The sequence below is a fragment of the Semicossyphus pulcher genome, unplaced genomic scaffold (genome assembly GCF_022749685.1).
Source record: "Semicossyphus pulcher isolate SPU_LCO1_2020_fin unplaced genomic scaffold, fSemPul1.0.p SCAF_24, whole genome shotgun sequence".
Classification (NCBI taxonomy): Eukaryota; Metazoa; Chordata; class Actinopteri; order Labriformes; family Labridae; genus Semicossyphus; species Semicossyphus pulcher.
In genome coordinates, this window is record NW_027211698.1 from 12,595,026 (window position 1) to 12,622,324 (window position 27,299).

At 42.9% G+C, this 27,299-nt stretch overlaps 1 protein-coding gene across 1 annotated transcript in view; it reads left to right on the top strand.

The window, feature by feature from the left end:
* The window catches only part of LOC138603553 (nck-associated protein 5-like), an 81,956-nt gene extending 54,657 nt beyond the window's left edge, over positions 1-27,299 (top strand). The window contains exons 9-18 of the mRNA XM_069675398.1: positions 950-1,054; positions 1,882-2,070; positions 2,287-5,915; positions 6,470-6,575; positions 7,630-7,717; positions 12,058-12,378; positions 14,975-15,090; positions 15,350-15,473; positions 15,574-15,749; positions 24,559-27,299. Of these exons, the coding sequence (XP_069531499.1) occupies positions 950-1,054; positions 1,882-2,070; positions 2,287-5,915; positions 6,470-6,575; positions 7,630-7,717; positions 12,058-12,378; positions 14,975-15,090; positions 15,350-15,473; positions 15,574-15,749; positions 24,559-24,858 (5,154 nt within the window). The 3' untranslated portion in view covers positions 24,859-27,299. The remainder of the gene's footprint in view (positions 1-949; positions 1,055-1,881; positions 2,071-2,286; positions 5,916-6,469; positions 6,576-7,629; positions 7,718-12,057; positions 12,379-14,974; positions 15,091-15,349; positions 15,474-15,573; positions 15,750-24,558) is intronic.

The window sequence follows — 27,299 nt, forward strand, 5'->3', positions numbered from 1 at the left end:
TTGGCATCATTAGGAGCTGTTTTCTTTCTTTTTTCTCGACACCGTAATGTTCGGGGGATTCTTTCTCAGCACACAAAAAGTCAATACAAACTGTCAGCAAAGACTTTTATGGAATGCAATGCAGTTTTTATTTCAGGATGGTTATGGCATTGATGTAAAATTCAAGCGGTCGGTTTTCAAAGCCGTCTTGTGGAAGGTGACTTTCACTTTTATAACATGCAGTTTCCCTGATAGATATTCCTCTGATTTAAGGTGCACAGCATGAAAGGTGCATTTCATTTTAATGCAGAAGCTAAGACAGAAGCACGCTTGTATATACATATACTCCCTGAGGGAGCATAAGCGTCTCCCTCGGCAGGAAATCCACCATAAGACCAAGTGATTGATTCCGGCATATTTCCAGTTTGAGTTAATTTGTGCGCGCGGTGTAATTAACTTCTGAGATTAATACGTGGAAATGTGTTTTGTATCCGTCCCCGTTAAGCACGAGAGTTAAATAATAAGAAGAGACTGCGGACTTGCATATGAATGAAAAAAATCAAAGGGATCCCTTACTCCCTGATGCAATTATTTCCTATTCACTGTTTTTTTCTGGCCAATGACTTAATGACTTTGAGGGGTATGAACCAGGGCGCTGCATGGTGCCACTGTTGGGAATTTGATGGAGCTTGTAAGGCCGGGAAATATTTAGCTTCAACAGATTTTTTGAGATGTTGGAAAACAAATCCAAATATATATTTTCTACACGCTTTATTTTATCATTTACAACCCGGGATTTACTGGTATGAAACGTTAAGTGAGCACTAAAAGCAAACCATTTGATGATCTAGGAAGGAAAAAAACATCTCCCTACCATATTGCTGTTGTGTCTCAGTCCATAAACCAAGCCTCATTTTAATGTCTTGAACTCCCCGCAGTCAATCAATCTGGTTTTCCCTTTTCCTTCCAGAAACTCCACTCTCGGATCATGGATTTATCCGCGGCAGATTTGCTCCTGGAGCCCGAGAGGAGCAAGGCCTTCTTGCTTTCCAGGAACACAGAATCTCCCTCCAATGTAAGCTTAATGTGAAACATGCAGATGACAGTGTATTTCTTATTGAGCCGTATAAATCGCCCCCTCCTCGCTCAAGAAATCATTACGAGATATTAAAATACAGACCCGAATATCTTAAGCCGTGACCCCTCCTCGGCCTCAGCAGGAAGAGCTGGCAGTATCACTTGGCACTAAGAGGAATAAATCCTTGTCATATTACCAGAAAACCATCGATTGAGACTCTGCGTCAGTAAAAATGACTCCGTAGGACACTGTGGTACATTAGTCATCTTATGTATTATGCATTAAGGGCTGAAAGGGAGTTCGCTCTATTCTTTTACCCCTGTGAGATGCCACCTGATAAACTCTAATGTGTGCATTGAGAGCAGAAGAAGATGTAATAATGGCCAAGAAGTACATTATGCATCATCTTGTTATCTTAATGTGCAGAAGTACCACATTTCATTTTAAAAGCTGGGTTATGCGATACACACCAGCGACACTTATACAAGATCAGTGAAATAGAAACTGTGTCTTATTTCAAATCTTGCCAACCGTAACTTGTTTAAATACTTTCTCCTCATCGCCTAATATGCTGGAGTGAAATGCTAATTGGAAAACCATCTGCTGAGTTATGATCGCTGCACATGAAAATGTGATTGATCATTTTAAGGTAAATTTGAAAGATGAGCATTTTAGACTTTCCGACTCATCTTTCATCACAAATTAGACATGCAGCTCTACCCCAGAACTTACACATCAAATATCCCACCTCAGAAACCAAGACATAGCAGCTAAAATGCAAATGATTCCCTTATAATGTCATGCCTCTTTCCTCTATCTCGTAGGAGGTTCAGCTGAATGGAAAGGCAGGTCTCCCTGTGGCCAAGTGTCTGAGCCAGCTGAGTCTGACAGTGCCAGCGCCGCTATACCCACGCAGCAGCTGTAGCAGTAGTGAGTTGTCCCTGTCAAGTGCGTGCAGCGAATTCTCCAGCGGATCGTACACCTGGAATGATGGACGCTCCAGTGGGAAAATGGTAAACTCCTTTACTCTATAAAGACACCAATTCCACAAAATAGTACCACTGGGTAGAGTTTATTTTTCTCTTTTTCTTTTGAGACCACAATTTATGGCTTACTTACAATGGAGTTTAAGGATGGTACACCTATCAACCAGTGAAGAACTTATCAAGAGGTCATAATGGCTTTATAACTTGTGTGTGGTTAACCCACTCTTCCTTTTTGCCCTGCAGTCAACTCTGACCTGGGAGAAGAGGCTAAGTCTGGGTTCGTCAGCCCCCAGTAATATCTGTGATCCCATGGAGGAGCAGCAGCCCACAAGGCGCAAGGAGAGCCACATCCTAGAGGGCTTGAGAAAGCTCCAGAGGAAAAAACACAGGAGCTCGTCTTTTTCATCTAAGGTCTCCAAGTCAGGCTCCAAGTCAGACTGCATGAACTCTAACGAGGGCATCTACTCCCTGGGTATCAAGAGTACCAACAAAGGGGTATCCAAGCCTACCCTTGTGGGTAGAAGTTTCGCTGTTGTGGGCAGAAAGTTCTCTTACGATTCTGATGATGCAGATGATGAACTCGCACAGTCGGGTCGTGGAGACAACATCCCAACCAAGGACAACTGGTTTTACTGTAAGAGACTCTCCCACAGCATCTCAGACAGTTTGTGTAGCTGGGAAGGAACACAGGACAGTATAAGTGGAGGTGGAGTTGACGGTACCTCAGGTCCTGTGACTACACAGCCTACTGGGTATGATTCAAAAGAGCGTCCTGAAAAACTCATGAGTTTCATTAATAGTTTTCTCCCTGAGGGAGGGCGGAAATCAGCTTTTAGTAAACCATCCAAGCTACACTTTAACCCTTCTGAACCAGAGGGTCAAAGTCACCTTCCTCACGTGGATGATCCAGAGGAACCTAGCTCTGAATCCAGTGACATCCGAATGTCGTTTAGCCAGCCATCAGAGCAAGCAGAGAGGGACTCCAAAAGGTTGTCAAGAGATGCTGCTAAGCTGCTCAAACAACAGTGGTTGGGAAAAGACCAGGGACGCACCCAGTCTGCAGATGGGAGGCCCATCCCTTTTAGCCTGTTAAAGGAGCCCAAAGTGGCCAAGTGTACTCAGTCTGAAGAGAGCATATTGGCAATATTTGATGCAGATGGAGAACCCATTGAACTTTGTGCCCAAAAGCTAAAACCAGGTGCTGGGCATCAAAATGATATTCAAGGTAGCAAGGTTGGTGCAAATTACGCAGAAATAGTGCCCAAAGAGAGGCCTACAAGACAAAAATCAACAAACACAAGAAACTACTCTATTCTTGAGTCTCCAGAGAAGCCATCTGAATATCAAATCAGGACAAGCAAAACAAGCAATAGCAGGGAGGGCAGTGCAGAAAGGCTTTCAATGCCGTTGACTCCTCAAAGGAAACTAATCAAGCCACCAAGCAGCCGACCTACTAAAGTCCATTCCATCCCTCCCATGAACGATTCTGCTGGTCCAAAGTCTGGTGGTTCAAAGATACCCGGTCGTAATAAACCTGCAGGATCCCCTCTGAAATTTTCTAAGGGCTCTACCACTGAACTCAGTAACAGTGGAAACTCAGGACCCTCTGGTCGGGAGAAATCCCCCTCCTCTCCTACAGTCAGATTGTCCAGGTTCATCAAGGCAACAGGAACCTGCTCACAGAGCCCAAAGGCGGTTAACTCCAAGCTCCCCAGCAGGGCAGAATGGAATAAGGGCTCCTCCTCCTGTTCCCCACACCTCTCAAGGAGACACCTGGAGTATGCTGACAATTGCGAACAGCCAACCAGAGACAAACACTGTGAAACCAGCATTAACAAACTCAGGTCCCCTTCTCCTCCCCCTCCCCCTGGCCGCACCACCTCCTTACTGATCAGACCAAATTACGAAGGGTCACCTCAAGCACATAAAACATGGGTGGCTCAACCATCCACACCAACCACTGTGAGGGGCCCTCCCCCAAGTTACCACACCTCACTCTTACCAAATATGCAAAGTACGCTACCCATCAAGGATAAAGACTGTTTAGACATGGATGCAGGCTACGGGACTGCACTTGCACCTCAGAAACTGGTCGACAAAACCAGTCAGCACCTTCAAAAGTCCCCCGCCATGACTCAGACACCTACTAAAGGCACTTCCAAGAGGATGACCACGAAAGACTACCTCCCTCCTGCAAACTCAGGGTGTGCTCCAGAAACTGAAAATGCACCTAAAAGCATAAAGAATGTCCCTCCTCCCTATAGTGCCCTCAGAGGGTCCTCACTTCAGAACTCATTTGCAAGTAAAAGAGGATCAACCCACGAACCTGTCCATCACACAGTACAGAAGACCTCTATTAGTTTACCTATATCGCTTCAGGACACCCCTCAAGGTAAAACAGAACCACCAAATGGTAAAGCTGTAGTCAGCCCGCCAAGCTCTGTCATAACTTCCCCTAACGCAGCAGAAAAAGCCTCAAAGACCCGCATCCCAATGGGGTTTAAAGCATTTTTAAAATCTCCCCCCAGCCATAAAAATAGTCCCTCAATACCAGGCAAGCAAGAGAAAGATCATATCAACTCAGTCTCCAAGGAAACAGTGACTTCAACTGCTTCTATCCAGTGTGACAGCTTGCCGCCAGCGTATAGTATTGATTCACCACAGAAGATGGCCAATACTGAGGGTAAAGGTGAGGTCCAGTGTAGGTTACTGGAGGAGGAAGTACAAGCTGCTGTATTACCAGAGGAGGGGGATGTTTGCGATAAAGGGAAAAGGGGAAGTCAACTTTTCTCTCGATCCATATCTGTTACCACCAAACCTCATCTAAAGCCGGCCTTGGGTATGAATGGGGCCAAAGCCCGTAGCCAGAGTTTCAGCACCAACTACATTGAGAAACCCAACATCAATTCCCTAGATGGACCGGGAAAGATCCGAACTCAGATCATCACCAACTCAGGTGAAAGGGGGAACTCTTTGTCAAGACAGACTTCCTTGGAGGTACCCAATGTAGGTTTAGCCGAGAGCCCTGTCCATTCCCCCAGGACTCGGCTAAGCCACTATGGAGGCATGACAGGGTCAAATAGTCACAACATCCTCCCTGAGAGAACTTCAAAGTCCGGCTCCAAAGGTGAGGCTTCACAGGGCACAGCACAGGGGGAGGCAATCACCTCACCTTCTCAGAAAGAGGCACGTAGCTTACCAATCAGTGATAGGATTGGTTTGAAGAACATCCGTAAGCCAGCAAAAGTTGCATCTCATCCACAGTTTCAGCCTCCCTCCTCTTGTGTCTACAGCTCGGAAAACTCTGTGCGAGAGACCGGAGGCATAGCAATGACCCCTAATGAGCCAGACTTTAGCAGGGAAGTAAAAACCCCAACGGACTCACCGAACAAAGCCCCAGATATGGAGGAGAAAAAGCTCAGCCCAACAGCCTGCACTATTGAAGAGAAAGTCATGATGGGAATAGAAGAGAATCTGCAGAAATGTCAAGAACAAGAGAAGGTTGCTGCCAACGAGGCCAAACAAAAAACAGGCCCCTCTTTGGCAAACTGGTTCGGACTTCGTAAGAGCAAACTTCCAGCTCTGAGCGGCAAGAAAGCGGACTCCCCCAAGGGAAAAGATGAGAAGAAAGAGCTGAAGATCGGATCAGTGCTTGGAAGCAAACAAATGAAGTCTGACAAGAAAAAGGATAAGAAGAAAAACGATAACCAGCAGAAAGACGGTCAGGAGGTGCAGAATCTGTCTGAGATGAACAACAAGCTGAGCTCCATCATGGACCACTGCAACAATCAGATGGGTCAAATCGCCAGTCAGATCCAGTGCACGACGGCTTTTATTGGCAAAGACCAGTTTGTGAAAGAGCTTCTTGGCAGGTGGGTGAAAACAGCGTTGTCATCATCTAAATTGATCGGATTTTATACTGATTACTTCCTGCCTCAGAGCCTTGTCAGAGTTCTGTTTCTCTCAAGTTAATTGACACAACAAATTGCTTCTTATGTAAATAAACAACACAAAATACAGCTGTCTGTTTGAGTTACGAATGCACTCCAGTAGGCACAAGCAGTTATTTGACGGGCGTCCAGACACATAGGCAGCACACTCAGAGTAAATTATCTGTAAGCCAGGGAAACTCAACATTTCCTCGCATCACTTTACCGATTTGCCACTTCAATTAACAGCTGGCAGATTTTTATCCAGAGTAACTGCAAGAAATCATTCAAGAGGAAGCACTGCTTCATGTTGTTAAACGTTTGATGGCATCTCTGTGTGCGCTTCTGTTCATGTACACGTGTTTGCGAGAGCATCCGTGAAGCACAAGAGCAGGTCAATGCAATTTATCAGCAGGCTCACTTTCTACCTGCCGTGTTGATAAAGGAGGAACTCGGCACATAGACATGAAAACAGATCAAATCTTATTTCCTCGCAGGACCGCTGTGAAGGGCAACTCGTTGGCTGCATCGCCGCCTGGGATCTCCACGCCCAAGAAACACAGCGACATGAAGGGAGATATGGAGATCTGCACAGATACTGCTGTAAGTGAGCAAACATGCCGCCATAACAGAACTCCACTGACTTTATTAAAGTGCAGCCTGTGTCGAGCTCCGCTTGTTTGGCCGAGCTGTTGGCACAAACACATACAGATGCAAATTCCCGCAGGTTTCCACACTTGTACAGTACATGTTCACGCTCACAAACATCCACAAGCCCGGCCGCCTCTTCAGCATCTTTTCCCCTTAAGGATTGCTATTGATTCACATTGTGTTCTTTCTCAGCCTACAATTCATCGCCTACTTTTTCATTATCTTCCAAGGCTGATGTTGTTCTTTCCACACGGCTGGAGGTTTTTTTTAAGCTACATCTCAGCCAGAATGCAAACTTAAATTAGGCTGCTCCCAGATGCTCCAAATCATATCTGTGCACTTTGTAAGAAAAAGGCTAAAATTATGACCTTGCGGATTTTGTTCTTTATTATCTGTCAGTCAAAAGAATGAAATGATGGCGAGGCTGAGTGCTTGAGAGAGCACAAAAAGCAATAAAAAAGAAGGTAAAAGGAGCAGGCTGAATGGAGGACGAGCGTTACAAAAAGCGAGTCTCACTGCATAATGTAGGAAATTTAATCCAGATGATGTGGAATTTTGATAACATGGAGGAGCCCCTTATCGCTGGCACTCAATTTGACAAAGGGGCCATTTAATACCATCCTCCGAGCCTTCTCTCTATCTTCTCCCCACAGAAATACAACAAAAGAGACACTTTATGACCTACAAGCTCCTGCTCTTTATCCACCCCAAAACCAAACCTTCTTTTGAAAAATAACCCAATTAAAGTACGGCATGAAAGTATGACCACTGCCTTACTTCTCTTTGAACAAAACTTTGATATATTTTTCACTGCCAGAAGCTTCTCTTTTCATCTTAAACGCTACCGAAAACAGGAATTTTTGGGGGTGATGTTCGTTTCCTTCTACAAATTACTTTAAAGTGAGGTTTTTAAATGGTTAAATGTTATATATGCGACACCTTGTGCTGAAAAGGTGCATATGAAGAAGTTTTTATCACCAAAAAGCACTGTTTTGTATTATTCTAGACCCTTCTGATGTCGCAAAAGATCAACCTGAGGGCTGAAAATGAAGAGGGGCGCATCCCAGACACAGCCTGTCAAGACCACATGATAGGTAAGCTTATGTTTTATATACATTACACCAACAAACACAACAATTTTTGTGAAGTATTCCTTTTTACCAACTTTACTCTGTTCCTTTCACTTCGCCAAAAGCTCACACCGTCTGATTTAAGCCACTGAGTTTCATATTTGTTTACCTCAGCCGGTACACAAATCTGTCACTAACCATCAGGAATCAACCGGTGCAATCGAGCATTAACGCATTTTACAGTTGTGATTTCCTGATGTGATTGACAACTCAATCCCTCCGCCCGCTAATTCTCCCTCACTGCCAGACTTGCCATTACTGTAGGGAAATCGCAGCCGCATGTTGACAGTCTAGTCAGGTGATTGATGTGCAACCGGGTGATGTTTTACAACGCCTGAGCAGCTAAGGAAGGGAAAAACTATTCGCAAGACGGGACGATGATTGTTATCATATCGTTATTATAACAGTGGTATGTATTTCAGCGCTGGGAGGGAGCGCGGAAGGCCGTTTACTGGAAGTGGAGTGCAGCAAGTTTGTCACTCAGTTGTCAGTCAGTTGATATTTGAGAAAATCTCTCAGTGATCCATCTCAAAGGTCGGAATGACTTATCTCATGTAATATAGCACCACAGCCCGAGTGTATTGAGATCTGCTGTAGGGGTCTTTTTTTATTAACTAGGGGCCAAATTCTGTAAAAGAGCATCTTTTATATTGTCTTTATTGTTGTTTGTGTCTCTTTGCGGTTGTTGTGTGTTTCTTTGTCGTCATTTTATGCATCTTTATAGTTGCTTTGTGTCTCTTTGTGGTTGTTTTGTGTCTGTTTTGATTATTGTCTCTTTGTAGCAAATGTTTGTCTTTGAAGTTGTTTGTGTGTACTTGTAGTCGTTTTGTGTCTCTGTACTTCTTTGTCTCTTTTTTGTTTGTTGTGGTTGTTTTGTGTCTGTTGTGATTGTCTCTTTGTAGCATTTATTTCTCTTTGTGGTTGTTGTTTGTCTCTTTTAGGTTGTTTTCTCCATCTTTGAGGTTGTTTTGTGTTCGTTTTGACTATTGTCTCTATGAAGATTTTTTTCTCTTTGAAGTTGTGTCTCCTTGAAGTCGTGTTGAGTCTCTTTGCACGTCTTTGTTGTGTCTCCTTGTAGTTGTATTCTGTCTCTTTGTAGTTGAGTGGTCTTTGTTGTCTCTCCTTGATGTTGGGTCTAAGCTGAGTCTCTTTGCACGTCTTTGTTGTGTCTCCTTGACATTTTTGTCCCTCTTCGTTATTGATTTTAATCATTTTTGTGTCTTTGAAGTTGTTTGCGTCTCTTCTTTGTAATTTGTGGTCTCTCAGTAGTTGTTTTTTGTCTCTTTGCAGTCATATTGGGTTGTTTCTTTGTTTAATCAACAACATATGTTAACAGTCACTTAAAGCAGAGGTTCTGGTGTAGGGGCCACCTGACCCATTTGCTCCTTGCTCCCTCTCAGTGATCCATCTATGCTCTCTGTAATGAAACAACAGAGTTATGACTGGACTATTTAGTTATCACAAACTTTGCTATCTTGGTTCACTCTCACGGCTTCCTTCCCCTGCAGGCGGCTGTTTTTAGTGTAAAAAGTAAATGACTACCAAGTGAACATAATGTGTTGGATGGTAATACTTAGCTTATTGTTGCGACCTGGCTGCAGGTTTGTGTCACAGTTTTTATCAAAAATATGCACATGGTGTTGTTCGTGATAAATTCAAATGGCGTCCAACTTCATTACAGCCATTCCTTATGTTCAGTGTACACTGTGTAATTACACTGGATGTATTTGGCAGAGTGGAGTGTTGGTGGAAATAATCTCTATAGAACCAGAAGCAGGTTTTAAGCTTCACCTGTTTTTGTAGTTTAAAGCTTCAGCTAAAAAGTTCAGCCTAACGAGTCAGAGGAAAGTTGCCCAAGCCAAAACTGAGTGGAAGTGAACTCACGATGTGTCGCAGCCTTGGTGCTGAAAATAAATCCCTTAATTGTCTCTGTATTCTGATTAACACGCTGCCTTTTTTTGTATTCTGCCAGCTAAGCACTTCCAGACAGTATAAATTAAATATTTCATAAAGGTTTCAGCCGCGGCCGTTCGCTGGTCCTCTGTGCTGCTTTAATGTCACGGTTCTCAAAGTGCAGGCCGGATACCGGACAAACACATCAATCATATAAATAGTTTACATCCAGACATCCAGTTTATGATCCGAGCAGCTTGAGCTCAAAATCCATCTCTCAAGTCATGAATGTGAAGTTCACTCTGCACTGGTCAGTTTTTGTTTATTAGAAGAATTCCCTCCAGGCAGTATTTTTTCCGGTAAAGGGACAATAAATAACATTTTGTCGGGCCTAAAGCTCTGAATGACCCTAATATATCTGCAAGGGTTTGATGGCATTGTTGATCAATACCAATGATTTAGCAATTACTTTACTGAGGCTGGCTTTCAGGACTCAGTTCTTCAGCCTTCAGACTATTCAGGAAAACAAAAAAAAAGTGAGTTACGATCAAACAACTGTGGGATTTTGTGAAGCATAATCCTGGAGATACTTTTTGTAGCCTCTTTTTTCAGTCTAATGATCTAAAAGACCAGAATTTGTCTCATTGACATTGCCTTTTCATCTGCTTCACACACAGAAAAACACCATAGAAAACGTTACGCCGACGACTCTCTCTTTTACTTCTAAAGCCGTCTCGCTGTGTAAAGTCCATTTGACAGTGTGCAGGTATCAACAAACCAGCTTCCTACCCTCAAACCCCGGAGGTAGTGTACAGAAATGATAGGGAGCTCATGAAAAACTGGATTATGTCCAGTTGTTGTTGCCTTTGGGTGGAATTACAGCGGACCTTGTTATGGTCTGGCTACAGAGGGCATTTAGAACTGCCGAGGCTTGGCATTCAATTATACAGCCGTGTAATCTATGGCTCTCTCCACATTTCCCTTTCTCTCACACACAAATAAAAACCCATGCATGTGCTCTTTGCATCTTTACATCATTCTCTTTTGAAAACATAGACTTTCTTATTCCTTTTGAAGCAACTGTCCTTGAGGGACTCACAAGTTATGGGCCATCTGATCAATGAACACCTTGTATGTGCAGATACATACACAAAGGAGTTGTTCTCAGAGGTTCTAAGTGCAGAATGTGGTGTTAAAGGCCATAAACAATTCAGATAAGTATCAAGAGAACTCGTAAACAAGAACGTTCAAGGCAAGTTTTTCATAAAGAACTCGAAACAAATATCTCCTTGTCTGAGAATTTATTGACACTATTTTGACATTCAAGAAAGAATAGAGTTCAGTGCTTCGCTAATGGCGCAAAGAGACGCGATTGCACGCTATCCAAAGAGAGAATGGATCAATACTTTGAGCTTCAGATGCTCTTTGGAATGAACCAATTCTTCAAATGTGCCCCTTACCCCCTGTGCAAACTCTTTTGAAACTCAATGCCTGACAGCACTCGGAGAGAACTTTTATTCATGGAAGCAAATGCACATGACGAGGCTTTGTTTGTGCTCCAGTATCCTGTCGAGACGAGGCTTTACAGCTGAGTAGCAGAGCCTTTCAATATCGATCCACCTCTACAAACATGCCAGAGTTTTCACCTACCAATATTTTGAGAGACAGGACTCATGGCTGCAGAGGATTCGTTCTCTCAAAGGCAGACAGTAGAAGATGAAACATAATGGGAGAGAGCTGGACCTAAGTTTGCCCACAGCAACAGACAAGCATGAAGAGAGGAAGAGACGTGACGAGCCTTTTCACTTTCACAAATTCACTCTGAGCAAAAAGTTGCAAACCACACATAATAAGCCGATGTAACTGTTGGCCATTAGCGTTCACAGTTACAAGGACCTGGGCTGAGCTCAATGGCCGTCCATCTGTTCGAGCCTGAGTCAAGGCTCTGCAAACTGTGCTCTCTAAACGATGTCCATCTGTTGCTGCTTGCTGTCATTTCTGCTGATTACGACCCAGCATGCACTCTGGTGAATCAGAGGAGCATGTCCTCGGGATGTGGCTAAATTGTGTTTGGTTCAGAATGGCTGGCAGCAGGTGCTGCCTCGTGTCGGATTATATTAGGATCTGTTGCTGCAAATGCTTCTAACGAGAGTCACTAATAGGCGAAGGTGCATTAGGATGGAGCCAACAACAGCTCTTCAGAGGAAACCGTATCAGTTTGATGTCTTAAATATTTCTAAATCAAATAAAAATGCTGTCTTTTCTCTCTCTTCCTACTGGCCACTTGTTACAGATGCCCTCTTTACTCACAACCCCTTCCGTTGCATGTGAATCCAAGCCCTTCCTTTCTCTTCCTTTCTTGTTGTTCCCTGCTTCTCCCAGACGTCACAATCCTCTCCCTGTCACTCTAGGCTCCGGCTGTCAGATGCGAACTCTGGACAGTGGGATCGGCACCTTCCCTCTCCCCGATTCCGTCACCCGGGCCAGCGGTCGCCACATCCCTAAATCTGAATCCAGTCCTGATGGGGTGACCGCCGGCTCCTCCGAGCTTGATCGGGAGCCTCCCTCTTCTCACCCAGACCCCTCACAACCTGATGTGAAAGTGCCTTCCCTCCCAAAATCCCGTCTGCATGCCCCCACCAGCTTGGGTCACTCCCTGTCTGACCCCACTGTGACCTGCAGCGACAACACGCAAGACACCCAGACCCGCCTGCCCAAATTAGCAACTTCAGGTAAGTCGAGAACCACTTCGTTATCCAATGTGTTACCTGGTGGACTTTGTGGTTATTGAAAATTTGCAAATTATGGCAGGTGACATGCTAACCTAAGGTCCTGTAGATGGTAAACATACCTGTAAAACATCAGAATGCCAGCATTGTCATTTGGAGAGAATTAGCATGCTGACGTTAGCACTTAGCTCTTAGAGCTACTGTGTTAAACAACAGGCCAGCAGAGATGATAACATGGATGTAAACTGTCAAGAGATTTTACTTCATGAAAGTAGGAAAAACTACAAAATAGAAAAATGGCGGGAAAGCTAGCTTAGGTTTCGCTGCTCTTGGAGTAGCTAGCATTACATTTAAGTCTCAGAGCTAAGTATCTGAGAGAGTAGAGAGTAATATTTGTACAACAGCAATATCTTTAGTAGCCCTAGCTTAAGCTGCTATTCTCATACACTGTCATTACATTCAAGTACCAGCCCTAGGCTAGTTATATTACTAACTGTGACCACACTGTATAACAAAGACGAACAATGTAATTGGCTCTCTCATTCAAAGCCAAGGAGGAAACGCATGTCTGTAAAAGCTACTGTTAAGTTGGCCAAAAGCGTTAAACAGCTTGTTTTACCTTTCAGAAGCAAAGTAAATTATTCAGTGTCAGTGTTTTTATGTAACATATTTTCCTCTGGCGCACTCAAAGGCTCCAGACAAGCAGACAGGAGGAAGTCGTTTGGTTTATTAGACTCTGATTAAAAGAAGAACCTTGTTTGTTCGGCTAATTCAAAAGCTAATGCATCAACACCGACATATGATACTCAGCTGAGATGACAAAGGAGTCTGTGTCCTTAAAGAAATGAAAACACTCCCCAAGCCCACGAGGGAAAGTAACAAGTGCAATTAGATAAGCATGTCAACACGGTCATAAATCATAAAGCGCCGTCTCCCTCCGTGTTGGATGTGATGCACAACAGGAAGGTGTTAAGTGGATTTATGCTTACAGGACATGAGCCTGCTTCTATTTATTCTCAGTGCTGTGGTGGCATTTTGCGTCACTACTGTTGGCTCGTGTATTAAATGCGTCTTTGTCGTAAGTTGTGTCCTTTCTTTTATCATTATGTAGAGTCTTAAATCCAATGGAAAGCCAAATCCATCACAGCTTTATAGACGCACCCAATAAAGCCAAGTAAGGTCTACATGGGCCATGTCATATTTAGGTTGGGCTCAGAGTTGGGTTTTGGCGTTGGTGTTTGGGACACAAATGGGCATACCATTTAGACAGTAAAAAATGGGTACTAAAGAGGTCCCAAGTGGGATCCCTTAAAGGGCCCTCCATCATCCTATTTGGGCCAACCCATGTGGGGCCTGAATGGAAGAACAAAATTGGCCAGTTGGGTATTCGATTGGGCCCAACATTGGTGTGCTGGCTGGGAAGACTCTAAAGAGTATTACAAAATGGTTTAAATCCAAATGTGAAAATATTGTTGCTGCACACGCTGTAAACTGTCCTGATATTGGGTTTAAATTGGGCGTGGTTTCGCTCAGATAGTTATTACACAAAAATATGCAATACATTTAACAATACCAATCATTAGATGAATTGGATGGCAGCTATTCGGCTCGTTACTCCATCAGTGTTGACCACATGGAGTTAATAACGGCGGCCAATGTTGAATTTGGTCCGTTATTCTTGTAGTTCAATTTTTGGCGACAGATCTTTGGCGGAGGGAGTAACTTCCTGTATGATATAGCACTAGCTAAAGCTACAGAGCTATCATTTAGCATTGCGTTCATTGCTTTGAGAATAGGGGCATCTCAGGTTGTGTGCGTATGCTAACTGCTAACTATTAGCATAGCATTTGTAACCCAATGCCACTAAAATTAATAGGCTCTCTTTTGATTCTGAATCAAATGACTGAAACTGTTTAAGGCTGAATAACTCGTGCTGTTGTTGTGGGCGAAGCCAGGCAGATGTGACTTGTCCGTAGAACTGGTCCAAACAGCAAAATGGGTTCTTTTTGGGGGCATTTTTCTGGGTCCTTAACTTTAATGTTATTTTGCGTTTTTACTTTTTCGAGACAATTTTCCAGAGGCGGTAAGGATGCCAGAAAAGCAGCAGCGTCTGTCACATTATTTGCTTCCTAAAAGGCGAGAGAAAGAAGGTGAAAGGACCCTTCATGCAGATTTTTCAGCCGCCTGTTATTGTAATGCAGCCGAATGTAAAAAAAGAGACAATTATTGGCGTTTGCAGGAGTGGGAAGAGGGATAATAAAGCTTCTTCATTCGGGAACAAAAGCTGAAAGCTGTTATATCTGAGCTGCCAGGAGTCACGGCCGGGAACAATCGCAGGCTGGACACCATTAATGTTTGATAGCATGGATATTGTAGCAGCTGCATTCATATAAGCAGGAAATGTATGCGTCGGCAGCTGGACGGGTTTTGGTTGAATGGTCTGTCCGCCGAAGGAAAGATTGTCACTTTGGATGAATTCAAATGATGTTTTCCGCTTCCCACTGTCTATGTGTATTACATTAGGTGGCCATGCGCTGAATGCAAGACAGTTTCCTGGACTTACATACTGTAAAACTTATTTGTCTCGTTGGACTTTCAGATGCGTTCAGGACCAAGAGGTTGAGTCTCGGGACCCCTCGCTGTAACATCCCCACAGAGGACAAAGAAAAGGAAGCAGACAGGAAGTTGAAAACCAAGGACCAGGACATGTCCGGTGTAAGTCACTGACAGAAAGAAATACACATACATATACTGATGATCTTAAAAACTTAAAAGAACTCAAGAAACACGGCAAATTTGAACCCTGACCTCATGAATTTTGCACAAAGCTCTGTCTCAGGTTTCCTCTTTGATATTTTCTTGTTTATTTGCCGTCTTTATTCTGTTTTCCAGACATCTAACAGCATAACAGTGTTGTTTTTGAGGCTTTGTGAACATGTTTTGAAAAGGGAATCTGCTTTCTAAATGTGAACAGGAAAGAGCCCTTCAAGTGTGCACATACTCTGGGAGCAGCAGCGACTCGGAGGCTGATCCCGAGGGAAGCACTTTGGGCTCGCCGCAGAGGACCCTTGTCAACAGAGCGAAGAAGAGTGACTCAGGTCTGGTTTGAAATTTAAGTCACCGAACGACTCCCAAAGTTCCTTTTCGGACCTTCTGCTGTCTTTGAATGAATAATAAATTGATTTCCTGCATCCACAGTCGACCAGAACGAGGAGACCCTGAAGAGAAGCAGCGTTGAGAAACCCCTGTCGATCATGGACTTCTACCAACATGACGTCTTCTCACATCTGGAGAAGGACAGCAGGAGGATCTCTCAGTACAACCTGTTGCACAAGGAGTCCTCCCTCGATGGCAAAGCCGGAGACAGACTCAGCGTGAGTATTAACACGGCTCAAAAGATGCTTTACAGGCATGCTGCTTATTCCTATGAAGTCATTAAACCCTCAGTGAAATCCAGGAAGCTGCACAGTTATTCAGAGATATAACAAGTGCTGCTAACGGGAGTCTAGAAGTCTCACTTTTGTTCTCTTTGGCGCCACCTGTGGCGATAAACGGTAATTGCGGGAGCACACTTCCCAGATATCCAGAAAGTGTTGCGTGTGTGACGTCCACGGTTGGCTCCGGTTGCAACTCTTGATTTCCCTCGCTGAGGGTCGCTTTCCTTTTTCAACTGTTTGCCTTCATCTGAGCATCGAGTTTGTTTCTTTTTCTTTGGATTTTCACTTATTTTTGAAGTTGTATCTGTAGTCATCGATCTTTTCTTTGTTCGTTCAGCCACAGCAGGCTCAATCACCATTGTGTTACCTCATTCGGCGATTGTTTTGCCTGCACATACCATTGGACGCGAGAAAAAAAGGTCCCCCCTGTGTTGAATGTTCTAGAATAAATCTATTTCCTGTTTTCTTGGAGGCCATAAGAGGTGGTTTAAAGTGACACTACATCCTACATAGTACGGAAAGAATGGGAAGTATGTTTTTGGATGAGTTTCTGGATAAGTGTGGACAAATGAACCAAATGTGTTTTTTCCATCAGTTTGATCAAACAAGCAGTTGTGTGTGTGGCGTTTGGAGCAGGAAACCAGGACAGCCAAAAAAACACATCCAGACTCTCCTGCCAAATTAGTAACAAAGAAAATAAAAGGACCTTCTATTTTTAAGGCTGTGTTTTTCGTCTTCCCCATGGTTACAGTGAGTTTACAAGGCTTTGTGGTTCTAAATTTAAAAAAAGAGACAAAAAAATAACATAAAAATGTTGCAGTTTGATGCAGAGCAGCAGTTTGTCGTTTTATAGGAATAAATGGTTAAAATGGGTACATGCAAGTTTACAAAGGATATAAAGCCTCATTAGATGTCAGATATGGTCTAAAGAATCGACTTAAATGTCATGTATGTGTGTCTGGAGAAGCCCACAATGTAAAATGTGTAGGAACATGTTTATATATCCAGGCAGCTCCCAGGTGTAGATGTTCTCTCCTTTATGCGGTATGAAGTGAGGTGCTGAGAGAGTCTGCCCTCAATGAAACTCTTCCCAGGATAGCGACACTCACTGTGACAGGGTTTGCATTAATTTTTCCTCCTCACAGCAGAGGCAAGAAGATGAATAAATTGAATTTTCTTTGCCATTCTGTGTGTAATACAATTCGGCAAGGAGACTTTTCGGATGGTCAGAGAAACTCGTGTTCGAAACATTCCCTGAAGCATGAACAAAAACGCCAAACGCCAAGGTTTTCTTTGTTTTTTTTTTTAGGTTGAATGTTTGCAGATTTTCATAGAGAAAGACGTCTAATTGCTTTCGATCGCCTCGCCCTCTCGTGTCAGCGGGTATTTGCCTACTAGTATTTAACGCGGCTGAATGACAAATGAGAATCAGAGACCATGAAATGGCCTCCAGCCTGCGGGGCCCGGCTCTATGGGACAGCCAAACTCTCCTCTCGCTGACATAAAAATCCATACTTTGAAAAAAAGGAACTGACTCAACACAAGCTCAAAAAACAATTGTGTATGAGGGGAGAAAAAATCTCAATTTATTCAGTGTGTTTTTTAATCTCGACCTTTGGTGTCCTCGTGGAGCTTAATATCAGGATCTACTTGTACAGTTTGACGCATAAATACGAATAATTATGCAGAAATTCTTGGAGAACGTCTTTCATTATCTACATGAAAGAGACAAATTTGCCTGGATGTTTGTCAGGAGAAAAATGGAATCCGTCTTCGCTCAGAGGGTACTTCTCTTTTGCCAACTCCCCCATCTGACCTCCCTGAGCATGCAGAGCATTTCCATCATGTTTCATGTTCTGCTGTGAGGCAACATTCTTAGCTTAGCAAAATCGATCGCTCGCACTCGAACGAGGAGCAGGAATCTCTTGAAAGATACATTCTCAATCCTGAACCGAGTCTCAGTGGGGAGAGTCAGCGCTGTGCAACCGAGCTGCAAGCACAACTCTATTAACTGACGTGCAAGAGACAACAGCGGAGCTGTGTTTGTCTCATCCTCAAACCTGTCTGTCATTTAATTGGATGCGCTAGGCTACATTTCTAAGGGCAGCCTGTAGCCCTAGTGGGGACGGAAAACAAGAGGTCAAGGGTTGAACTCCCAGAACAACCAGGCATCACGTCCAGTCCTGTCAAAGCAAATGATGTTTACTCAAGAGCTGGACAAAGAACAGTCTGGAGGTTTACTTGACTCACTTGAACATATGATTAAACTACCCCACAGTACATAAAGTGGTTGAAAGTTGCCCCAACTTGCTGGCGGCAACACTCCTTAAGTTTCTTATACTGTATATGACCACAATTATGGCGATATTCCCCGCCATCATGCATCTTTATGCCTCATAAGAATAATGCAGTTATACAATGGTCTGGGTGAATGCTTGATTCTGATTGGCTACGAGGTGTCCATTATTTCCTGATAATACACACCTACCCTGTAAAACTGTTTACTGTTACAAATAATGCGCTGGCTACATAGTTTCAGCCTGTATCTAAAATGAGTAATCATAGCAACAGGAAACAGTCAAAGCGTCCATTTACAACAGAAAGTGACTTCAATATCTCCTGATAATGGACACCTCACGGTGCATTATCACATACATAATAGACCTTAACTAAACTGGACACCGCAGCGTTTTCGCCCTCTGTATGAGTGTGATAGTGAGTACATTAATCACAGCACAGAAAATCAATAGGTTGTCAAGTCTTTGCTGTCGAAAATTGAGTCCTAAAACCTTCTCTTCTTAAAGTAAGCACTGCCAACGCAGGATGTACCAGCTGGTCTCCAAAGGAAATTCACTGACTTGTTCTATGGAGGAGAATCGGAATCTTTAAACAAGGAAAAAAGTTCAATTCAGGAATACTTGAAACAAACTCGGATAATACGACTTTATTCAAACTAAAGTGACTTCATTATGAGGTTTTTGCAGCGGCTGGACTTCCAGATAACTCAATTTCATAAATGAAAGTCGTGATTTTCCACTTTCTTTGCTTTCATTATGAGCCAAAGTTGGTATTGATTTTGACAATAACCTCACTCTTGAACTGTGAACCAGCCATAATGATGGATGACTGCCGTTGAACCCATTTACCCTACATTATTTCTTTGAAAAAGTCAATCCATCTGCGTGCCATCACCTCCTCACCCCTCTCAAGCGAATGTCCGTACCCGATCGGCCGCTTTCTCCTTTTGTCTCTGCTCTGCTCGGGAGCTTTTGACTCGGGAGACGTTGTCATTGTCGGCAGTTTTGGGGAAGTTTGGTGGCTGGTAGCGGGCCCCGTGTCAGAGCCTGGTGATTTAAGCGCCTTTAATAACCTTTCACAAACACTCAGGAGAGTGATGTAAAGCTCAGCGGCTCCCATCAGAGCCCTCACAGCCCGAGCTGGCCTCCCATTCATCATCCTGACAGCACCTGACAGCCCTGCTAACGGCGGCCTCCGCCCCCTTCTGCTTCTATCCTCTCCTTCCTCCGAGTCTCTCTGTTCTCCCACGTGTCTCCCCTCGTCTTCCTTTCACTTTTGCCTCTCTCTATTTAGCCACAGCTCTTCTCAGTTGACTTTTGTTCTCAACAGTTTTCCCTTGTCCTCCCTTGAATTCCCATCCCAAACTTTTCTCATTTTGTCACTTTCCTGTTACTCTCTTTTGTTTTTCCATCTGTTGTCTGAAGGAGAAAAGAATTGCTGCAGGAAAACAACTTGTGCCAAGGCGTAGCATCGCTAAAGTTAGAGGGATTCCTGAGGTTTATGTGACCTGGGTCCCAAAAGCAGTGGTAAAAAAAATTAGCATGCGCGGCATCTCCCTGAGCGTGGAGCGGCTTGTTTCCTTGAGCAATCATTACATTGCGAGGAAACATTTCAGTTGACATGTAATTTGAAACAGCGCTGCTGGATAACCAAGACTATATCAGCGTACAAATGAATATCAACAGTAGGAATATGTGCTCCCACTGAGCTGCTGTCAGAGTGATAGCATTGCTAGCCGGCGTGATACAGGAGTCGAGACAGAAAACCTTGGAGAAATTATTCGCACAATAATGCTGTACATTCTGAGATATGTTTTTTCACTGACAACCTTCCTACTCTTAACTTTTTAGTGACCAAACCAAACTTTGGATGTGCTGCCTCCAGTAAGACACAAAAGATCCGGCTGTCCTCACAATGGGAATTCAGTCGCATAGAACACAGTGTCATCTGCATACAGGTTCACATTTATCAGAATTTGGCATTAACGGTTTCTATAAACCATTCACTGGCCCACTGAATGTCCTCTATTGTGTGAATTTTCCAGCAGATGGGAACAAAGAGCCTTTTTATACTCTTTTTAAACCACTAAAGTCAGTAAAAATGTCTAAATTTGTCACTTGGCTAGCTGCTTTATTGTCCCTTAACGTCAGCAGGCTGATTGTAAAGCTCCACTGCTGGAGTTATAGTAATAGTTTCTTCATTGGTTCCAAATTCAATTCTGTGTTGGATGAACAAATAATAAGGGTTATCTATGTTCAAGTTGTATTCCTTAAGATTTCAGTCCAGCTTGGACTCTTTATGCTTAGAAATTGCTTTTACCCTGAACTGCAGGACACCAAAAGTTGGTTCCCTTGTTGAATTGCAGTTCTTCATTTTACAGTTCACTCTGGCTGCTGCTTCTTTTTTCATAACCACCTTGCAAATATAAAAAAAATATTATAAATGGCCTTGTCTTGTCTTGGTTAGTAGACAAGCAAAAGAAAAATCAGTGTGCACTAACCTCAGTGATTAACACACTGCATTTCCTGTGGCTTCGTCTCAACAAAAGCCACTCTGTTTTACATGTCATATGCTTTTAATAGCATTAACTGTAGCTGTAGCTTGATTCAGCTGTGACACGGTGTAAACACAGTGCTCATTAAACAGTGAGGCTGACATTTTGATTAACGTGCATCATTTCCTGTGAATACCCCATTTTTAGGCAATCTGAACCATGTGTTGGTTTGGTGGACTCCTTTGCTATCAATAAAAACTTGAAGACATTATTGATGTAAGTTAAAGTACAGATCATGAGTAGTATCTTTAAATCATAATGGTTATAACTTTAAAGCACACCCACACTTTACCAATCGTACGAGTCAAAACGTCAAGGATAAGGAGGACAGAAGAATAGATAACAGCACAGGAAGAGGAGGAAATATGTCTCGCTGAAGTAACAATAAAAGACCCTTTTGATAAGCTTTTGTAGCGAGCAGTGCTTCTCAATTCCAGTTTAGACATCCTATTACTGACATGCGATGCAGAACCAATTGCCGATTTGGCCCCTCGTGTTTTCAAGTGGGAAGCTCTCGCTGAGGCGTCCGCCTGCAGCCTCAGTTATGCGTGCAGCCATCATTTTGGCTGAACCCGCAGGTGGTACAGAGACCCTGCACGGGGAAGGTTCGATCTGCCGGTAATTGTGTTCCTCCAAAATCAAATCCAATCAGCGATGAGACCAGTCCCCATCTTTCTCCTTCTTTCTGTCCAAATCCATATATATAGTGGGAGTTTGCTGAGAGAGTCTGGAGCTAACGCAGATCCCCGACATGTCATGCACTCCAAGGCTGTAAAACGTCAATTTTCATAGCAGACTATGATGCCAAATAAAAATAGTGATGTTATGAAGTGGCATGTGGGTGTCGAAGTTAATCTGAATTCAACACCTGTGCTTAATTTGGGCTTAACCTCCACACCTCCAAAAACCTAATTAACATTTTATATCATCAGGAGTCAGATGTCACCTTTGGGCATATTTTCCTTTAATTTCTCCTTTGATTCCATCTTCTTTACAAATTTATAATGATTGTGCCTACGAAGAAAGGTCACAAGTGCACATTAAAAGGGTTTGGTGGGATTTTTAGGGTGGGACAGTATGAGATGATTAGAAATAAAAAGGTTTTAGAGTTCAAGTTCTGAAGAAAAAAGCCTCAACAAATGAGAATTCTCTGCTCTTATTAGACATGTTGCTTTCTGAGAAAAGAGACATGATTTTCTCCTCCTCCAGCTCGTCTTCCTTCTCGTACAAGTAGTTCTCATACTCGGCTATCTGTGCTCTGAGTCCTGGTGGTTTCATTCCAGCAACTTAATCACAGAATAGCTTACACCTGGGTTGGCAGGTGAATGCAATTAGCTAGCTGGTAGGAGAGGAAACCAACAAGGCTGAAGGCCCAAGAGGAACAGGACTGAGAACAACAATCACCATTGTTTGTACTCTCTCCACCTACACATGCAGCCTGAGATACAGCTGAAAGCAAACACTCCATGTTGGCTTTGTACAACTTATATTCATTATGTGAAATGCAGGAACATCTCGGGTTAGGGTGTAGTAGATTATGAACCAAACCGGAATGAGAATATTGAGTATCCAAGGGTGGATTTTTTTTGTCTTATCAACAGTGAAACTCTGTCAATAAGCCTGAGAAGAAGGTATTGATTTGAGTCAGTCTTTGACTTATAATTCTGATGTGCAAACGGTGACGATATCTTCCACTTGGTGGTTAAGATCTACAGAGATTTCAATGAAACGTCTCTGGAGTTTGGAGCTGAATTACACCAGAATTAACACAAATTTCTTGTTGTCAGTTTTCACTCATGCCAAAACACTCCAAATAGTTGACGCCACAAAAGTAGCTATATAAGGCTAACTAAATTTCACAATTACAGGGCTAGCACTTTGGTTTTTGCAGTCATTAAATGTGTTGATGTATGTGGCTTTATGTCATTGGGGTAGTTTGCACACCTAAAGACTGTACCCCTGAACTTTGTCTTTGTGGTTTGATATTATGCAGACGATATACTATTCTACATCAACACATATGTAACTACTGTTTAAAGAAACCTGCCTAATAGGGTTTGTTAACTTTACAAACTGAGTCTCGACATGATTAGAAACCACAAACTGTGACGGAAGGAAAAAGGGTGATTGAAACTGAGGGCGGCATGAGGCAGTGCAGTGCGACTCCAGGCCGTTGGCTGCTCCGACGCCCTCTGCTCCGAATGTCACCGAAGTCGGCTAAACTACTTCTGAACCAGACAGTGGTGCAACCTCCTCCACTGCTGTCCACTGTGATTGACTTCAGCTGACAGCGCTGTTGGCAGCCCATCAGAAGAGAGGCTTCATAGTGCACTTGGATATTATAACAGATAATGAGCGGGGTGAGCACTTTAGCGGCCTCTTTGTGTGATGAAAATCTCACAGAGATCACAAAGAAAGGAATAAAACTTGCTTCTTAGACGTAAAACTTGAGACTCATGTTGGGTGACATAGGCAAAGATAGTCAATGGGGCTTTGAATCAACATGTTACATCGGAAGAGGGGTTAGAGATCAAGAACTATCAGCTTTGGGGGATGGACAATGGCAGTGCCAACGTGTCGACCAGTATTTGTCTTGGTGAACGTGTAAGGCTTGACCGACCCAAATGTGAAACACCTTCTAAGTATTGCATTTTTAACGTGGCAGATTAGTATACCAATCAGAACTTTGGTAACTCGGAAGATCAAATAACAGGAAAGAGTTTATACCACTTTTAAAGTACTTTAGACCAATGCAATACATTGTGTCCATGCTTTTTGTGTAGGTCTGCAGGGAGATACACCTCACAGCATAATGCTAAATGGTCCAGTTTGGAGCATCCCACGAGGTTGCCTGGACCCTCCAGCTATTCCTCTGTGTACCTACCTCTGCAAAAAATACTTGTGTAGATAACTGCTCTCCCTGGCTGGAATTGCTAAGAGGAAACTGTTGCTACCCAGAGAATTTTGTTTACAGCCTCTCGGGAAGGATTTTGATGCTGATTGGTACAGTAACGAGCTCCCAAAAGTGCATTTTGAGACATACAGTAGAGGTTACGGAGCTTGCTGAAATAGTTGGCACATCATAAACAACAACGCACTATTTTTAGCTTCATGTGTTGTTCTGTTTTCCTCTGAAGACAGGGTTTGACTTGTGGGTCATTACTGCAGCAATGGCGCGGCGTTGAGTCAATTTTAAGCACCAAAGAAGCAGCTGGTTAATTAATGCAGGCTTTTGCACTTTAGTTGCCGAGTTGCCCGCAGGCGAGAACCCTTGAAAAGGCCATCATGCTCAGATGTGAAGACACAATCCAGTCCAGTGATAGGGACTAATAATACCTTCTGAACTGTCACAACTCCAAGCACATGTAGTTGCCCTAATCATTAGCACACTCAAGATGATATACTCCCGCTAATTGAAGTGCCGTCAACAGAAAGCAGCTTTAGACGTAACATTTCCCCAGAGAAACATATTTCAGATGATGCTAATTTATAAAGCAGACTGCCACAGGCTGTACAAAAAAATAATACATCATATGAGACAGTTAATATAACCGGGAGAGTGGGTGGGCGCAGATGCCCAGTGATGCATGCCTGCCAACACCCAAGACATACATTTGGTCCTTGAGCGCGATAAAAATCTCAATATAGATCACTGTCATACTCTCAAGTGGCGTCAGTCTTATTGCTTTGCAGCACAACACTGCAAACAAGATGAGCTACACGGTGCAACATTAGACCTACTTGAGTGCTTAGCAGATCTGTCGAAGCAACAGAAGTAGGTGTGGAGTTTCAAGGGCACCAATTTGTGACTGAATTGAGGAGGTTACCAAAAGTAAAGATGCCTATGATGATAAATTAGCACATGTTGATTCATATTCCTTTTTGTCTCTGCAGAAGGAGATTTCATTGGAGAAGACGCCCATCAGTGCAAACCAGCCAGGGTCCCTCGACTTCTCCTTGGAGTCTCTAAACCAGCTGAATCACAGCAGCTCCAGCAGCGGCAGCCTGTATCCGGACACAGGGTCGGGCAGCCGCACCGACATGGGGAAGAGTGCCGAGGACTGCTGTAAGTTGGACGAGCCTTCCTCTTCCAGCTTCTCGAGCAAGCCTGGGGCGGATCCTGTGGGTTCCCTCAGCGACTCGCTTTACGACAGCTTCTCCTCTTGCACCAGTCAGGGCTCCAATGACGTGTAGGGGCGACCTGGAAGAAGGTGCAAGAATCCAGATTGTCAGACTGATCCTTTCACATCTTGGGACAACTTTTTTTCTTTCCTTTTCGAAATCCCATGCGTTGATTGGTTGGATGTTGACGGGTACAGCAGGCCCATGGAGTGGCATTCCAGGTAGATTGGAACCCCTATTGACCTTCAAGAAGGCCCTAAGCAATAGTGTTAGCTTTTACCCAATAGGACTTGGTTTGTTGTCCCAACTCCCTTTGGATCTGGTCTTGATCGGAGCTCGACTCTTGCCTGTTCTTGGAAATGACTCCAACTGGACTAAAATGGTCCTGTCGACGGCAGGAACCCTGACCTTGCTACAAACAACAAGAAGCACTTAGTAGAGCTGGAGACACGAGGATGAAACCTCAACAGAACACCAAACGAGGACTTTGAATATTTTACTCTGGGTGTGGTGGACTTGACAGCATTACAAAAAAAAAATTCTCATTGCAAATTTTAGTTTCCTCTTCCCCGAATGCTGGGGAACTTCTTATCATTGCACTGTAACAAATACTGTACAAAGTGTGTAAGGAGTGTAAAGTGAATGATTATTCAAGCAGTGATGAGCAGAGCGTCTTCTGGGAGCAATGCTAATGGGCAACGTTGGTGTGTTGCGACAAAATGTTTGCGTTCCTTTTTGCTAGGAAACTAGATTTCAAACTAAGGTGTCATTTTATGTTTGCTGCTAAGTTTGTTGCCCATTGCAGTTGCGCAAAAATCACAACACATCATAAAACAACTGGTTCATCTTTTTCTACTGGTTTTTTGAAGCAATATTTCTGAAGACATGACAAATCACGTTTTCTTTCATCTCTGTTCGTTTTAAGTAGGGATGCACGATATTGGATTGTTTGCCGATATCCGATATACCGATATTTTCCGACCCTTTTTGCCGATTGTGATACAGATATATTAGGCACGTTTTTTTTTTCTGCAGATGCCGATATGTAACTTTCAAGCCATTATCTGCAGAAACCGATAACATGCCGATAATATCGTGCATCCCTAGTTTTAAGTCATTTCAGTGATAAACCATATTGTCTTTGTGTGTCATTTTAAGTAGGCATGCATAATGTGGATTTTCTTGCCAATATTGAAACTGATAATCATCTGCTTCTAATGGCCGATACAGATAAGGCCGATAATTTCATATTTTGTGTATCTTGCGGAACATGTATTGCAATTTGCGGTCATGTCGTCTTCCTCTGTAAAGTTTTTTGTCTCATTCCACGCTTCATATCGGACAACATGTAAGCCGATACCGATATATACCGATATAACTGTGATAGGCTGATATCGGAGCCGATAATTTTTTGGTTCCTATGTATTAAACATCCCTATTTTTTAGCAGCTCATAAGGGCAAGCAAAAAATGGGGGGGATTTTTCTTTAATACAACGCAAAAATAACAATTTAGCTAACATTTTAGCAGCAGGTTATCTCATGATGTCAACTGAAGCAAAGCAGATGATTTTTTTACAGTCTGACTGGTACACAGGTACACCAAACGACCAACATTTTGTCTTGAACACATCTGGTGTCATTGTTGGTAGCTCAGGGAACATACTGGACTGATGTAGATTGTAAAAAACAAAAAATGCAGCCATCAGGAAATTGTTAAAAAAACATTTTTTTTTGCTTTTCTTTTTTGGACTCCTCGTGCAAAAATTCCAGAATCCAAAACGCTTTAGCTTATGTAGCATAGCATACCTGAACTCTCCAAACCTCAGTTTTCCTTTTATAGGTGTATATTATGTTGTATATAGAAACTACTATAAGTTAATATCAGAATGGGCATTGCTGATTGATATATGCAAATATGAAACAAACAAAAAAAAAAGATGTAAATTGTTTGCCAATCATTCAACCAAGGTTTTACGTCTACTGTTTGAAACTGGCATGTATCTTTTCTTGTGGAATTCTTTCGGGGTTCTTGTGTTTAAAACAAATCTTTATTTTGATCGATAAGAGCTAATACTAAAATATTTTATCACTTTATTTTAAAGACATATTTGAACTTTTAGGTGAAGTTATTATGCCAAATGTCTATCTGGAATTTGACCAGCTGGTGCTAATCAACAGAGCCGACTGTGTGTTTCGATTTTTCTATGAAACTGTTAATAATGTATGAAGAGAGTCTGCAGAGGACTTGTGTATTTTTCTAGATGTCCAGTATTTATACCCACATTTTGTACTGTCAGACTGTAGTGTGATTGTCATGCTTCACCTCTCTCCTTAAATGTTCCTGGTTCCTTTGTAAAGAGAAATGGTTACCAGCAGTGTTACTTTGGTAATTATTATTATTATTATTAATGTTATTGTTATTATTATTACTGTGTGCAATTTTTGTCTGTTACACCAGACTTTAATGCTATATTTTATGTAACTATTTCCTAAATAAATATGAGAAACTATT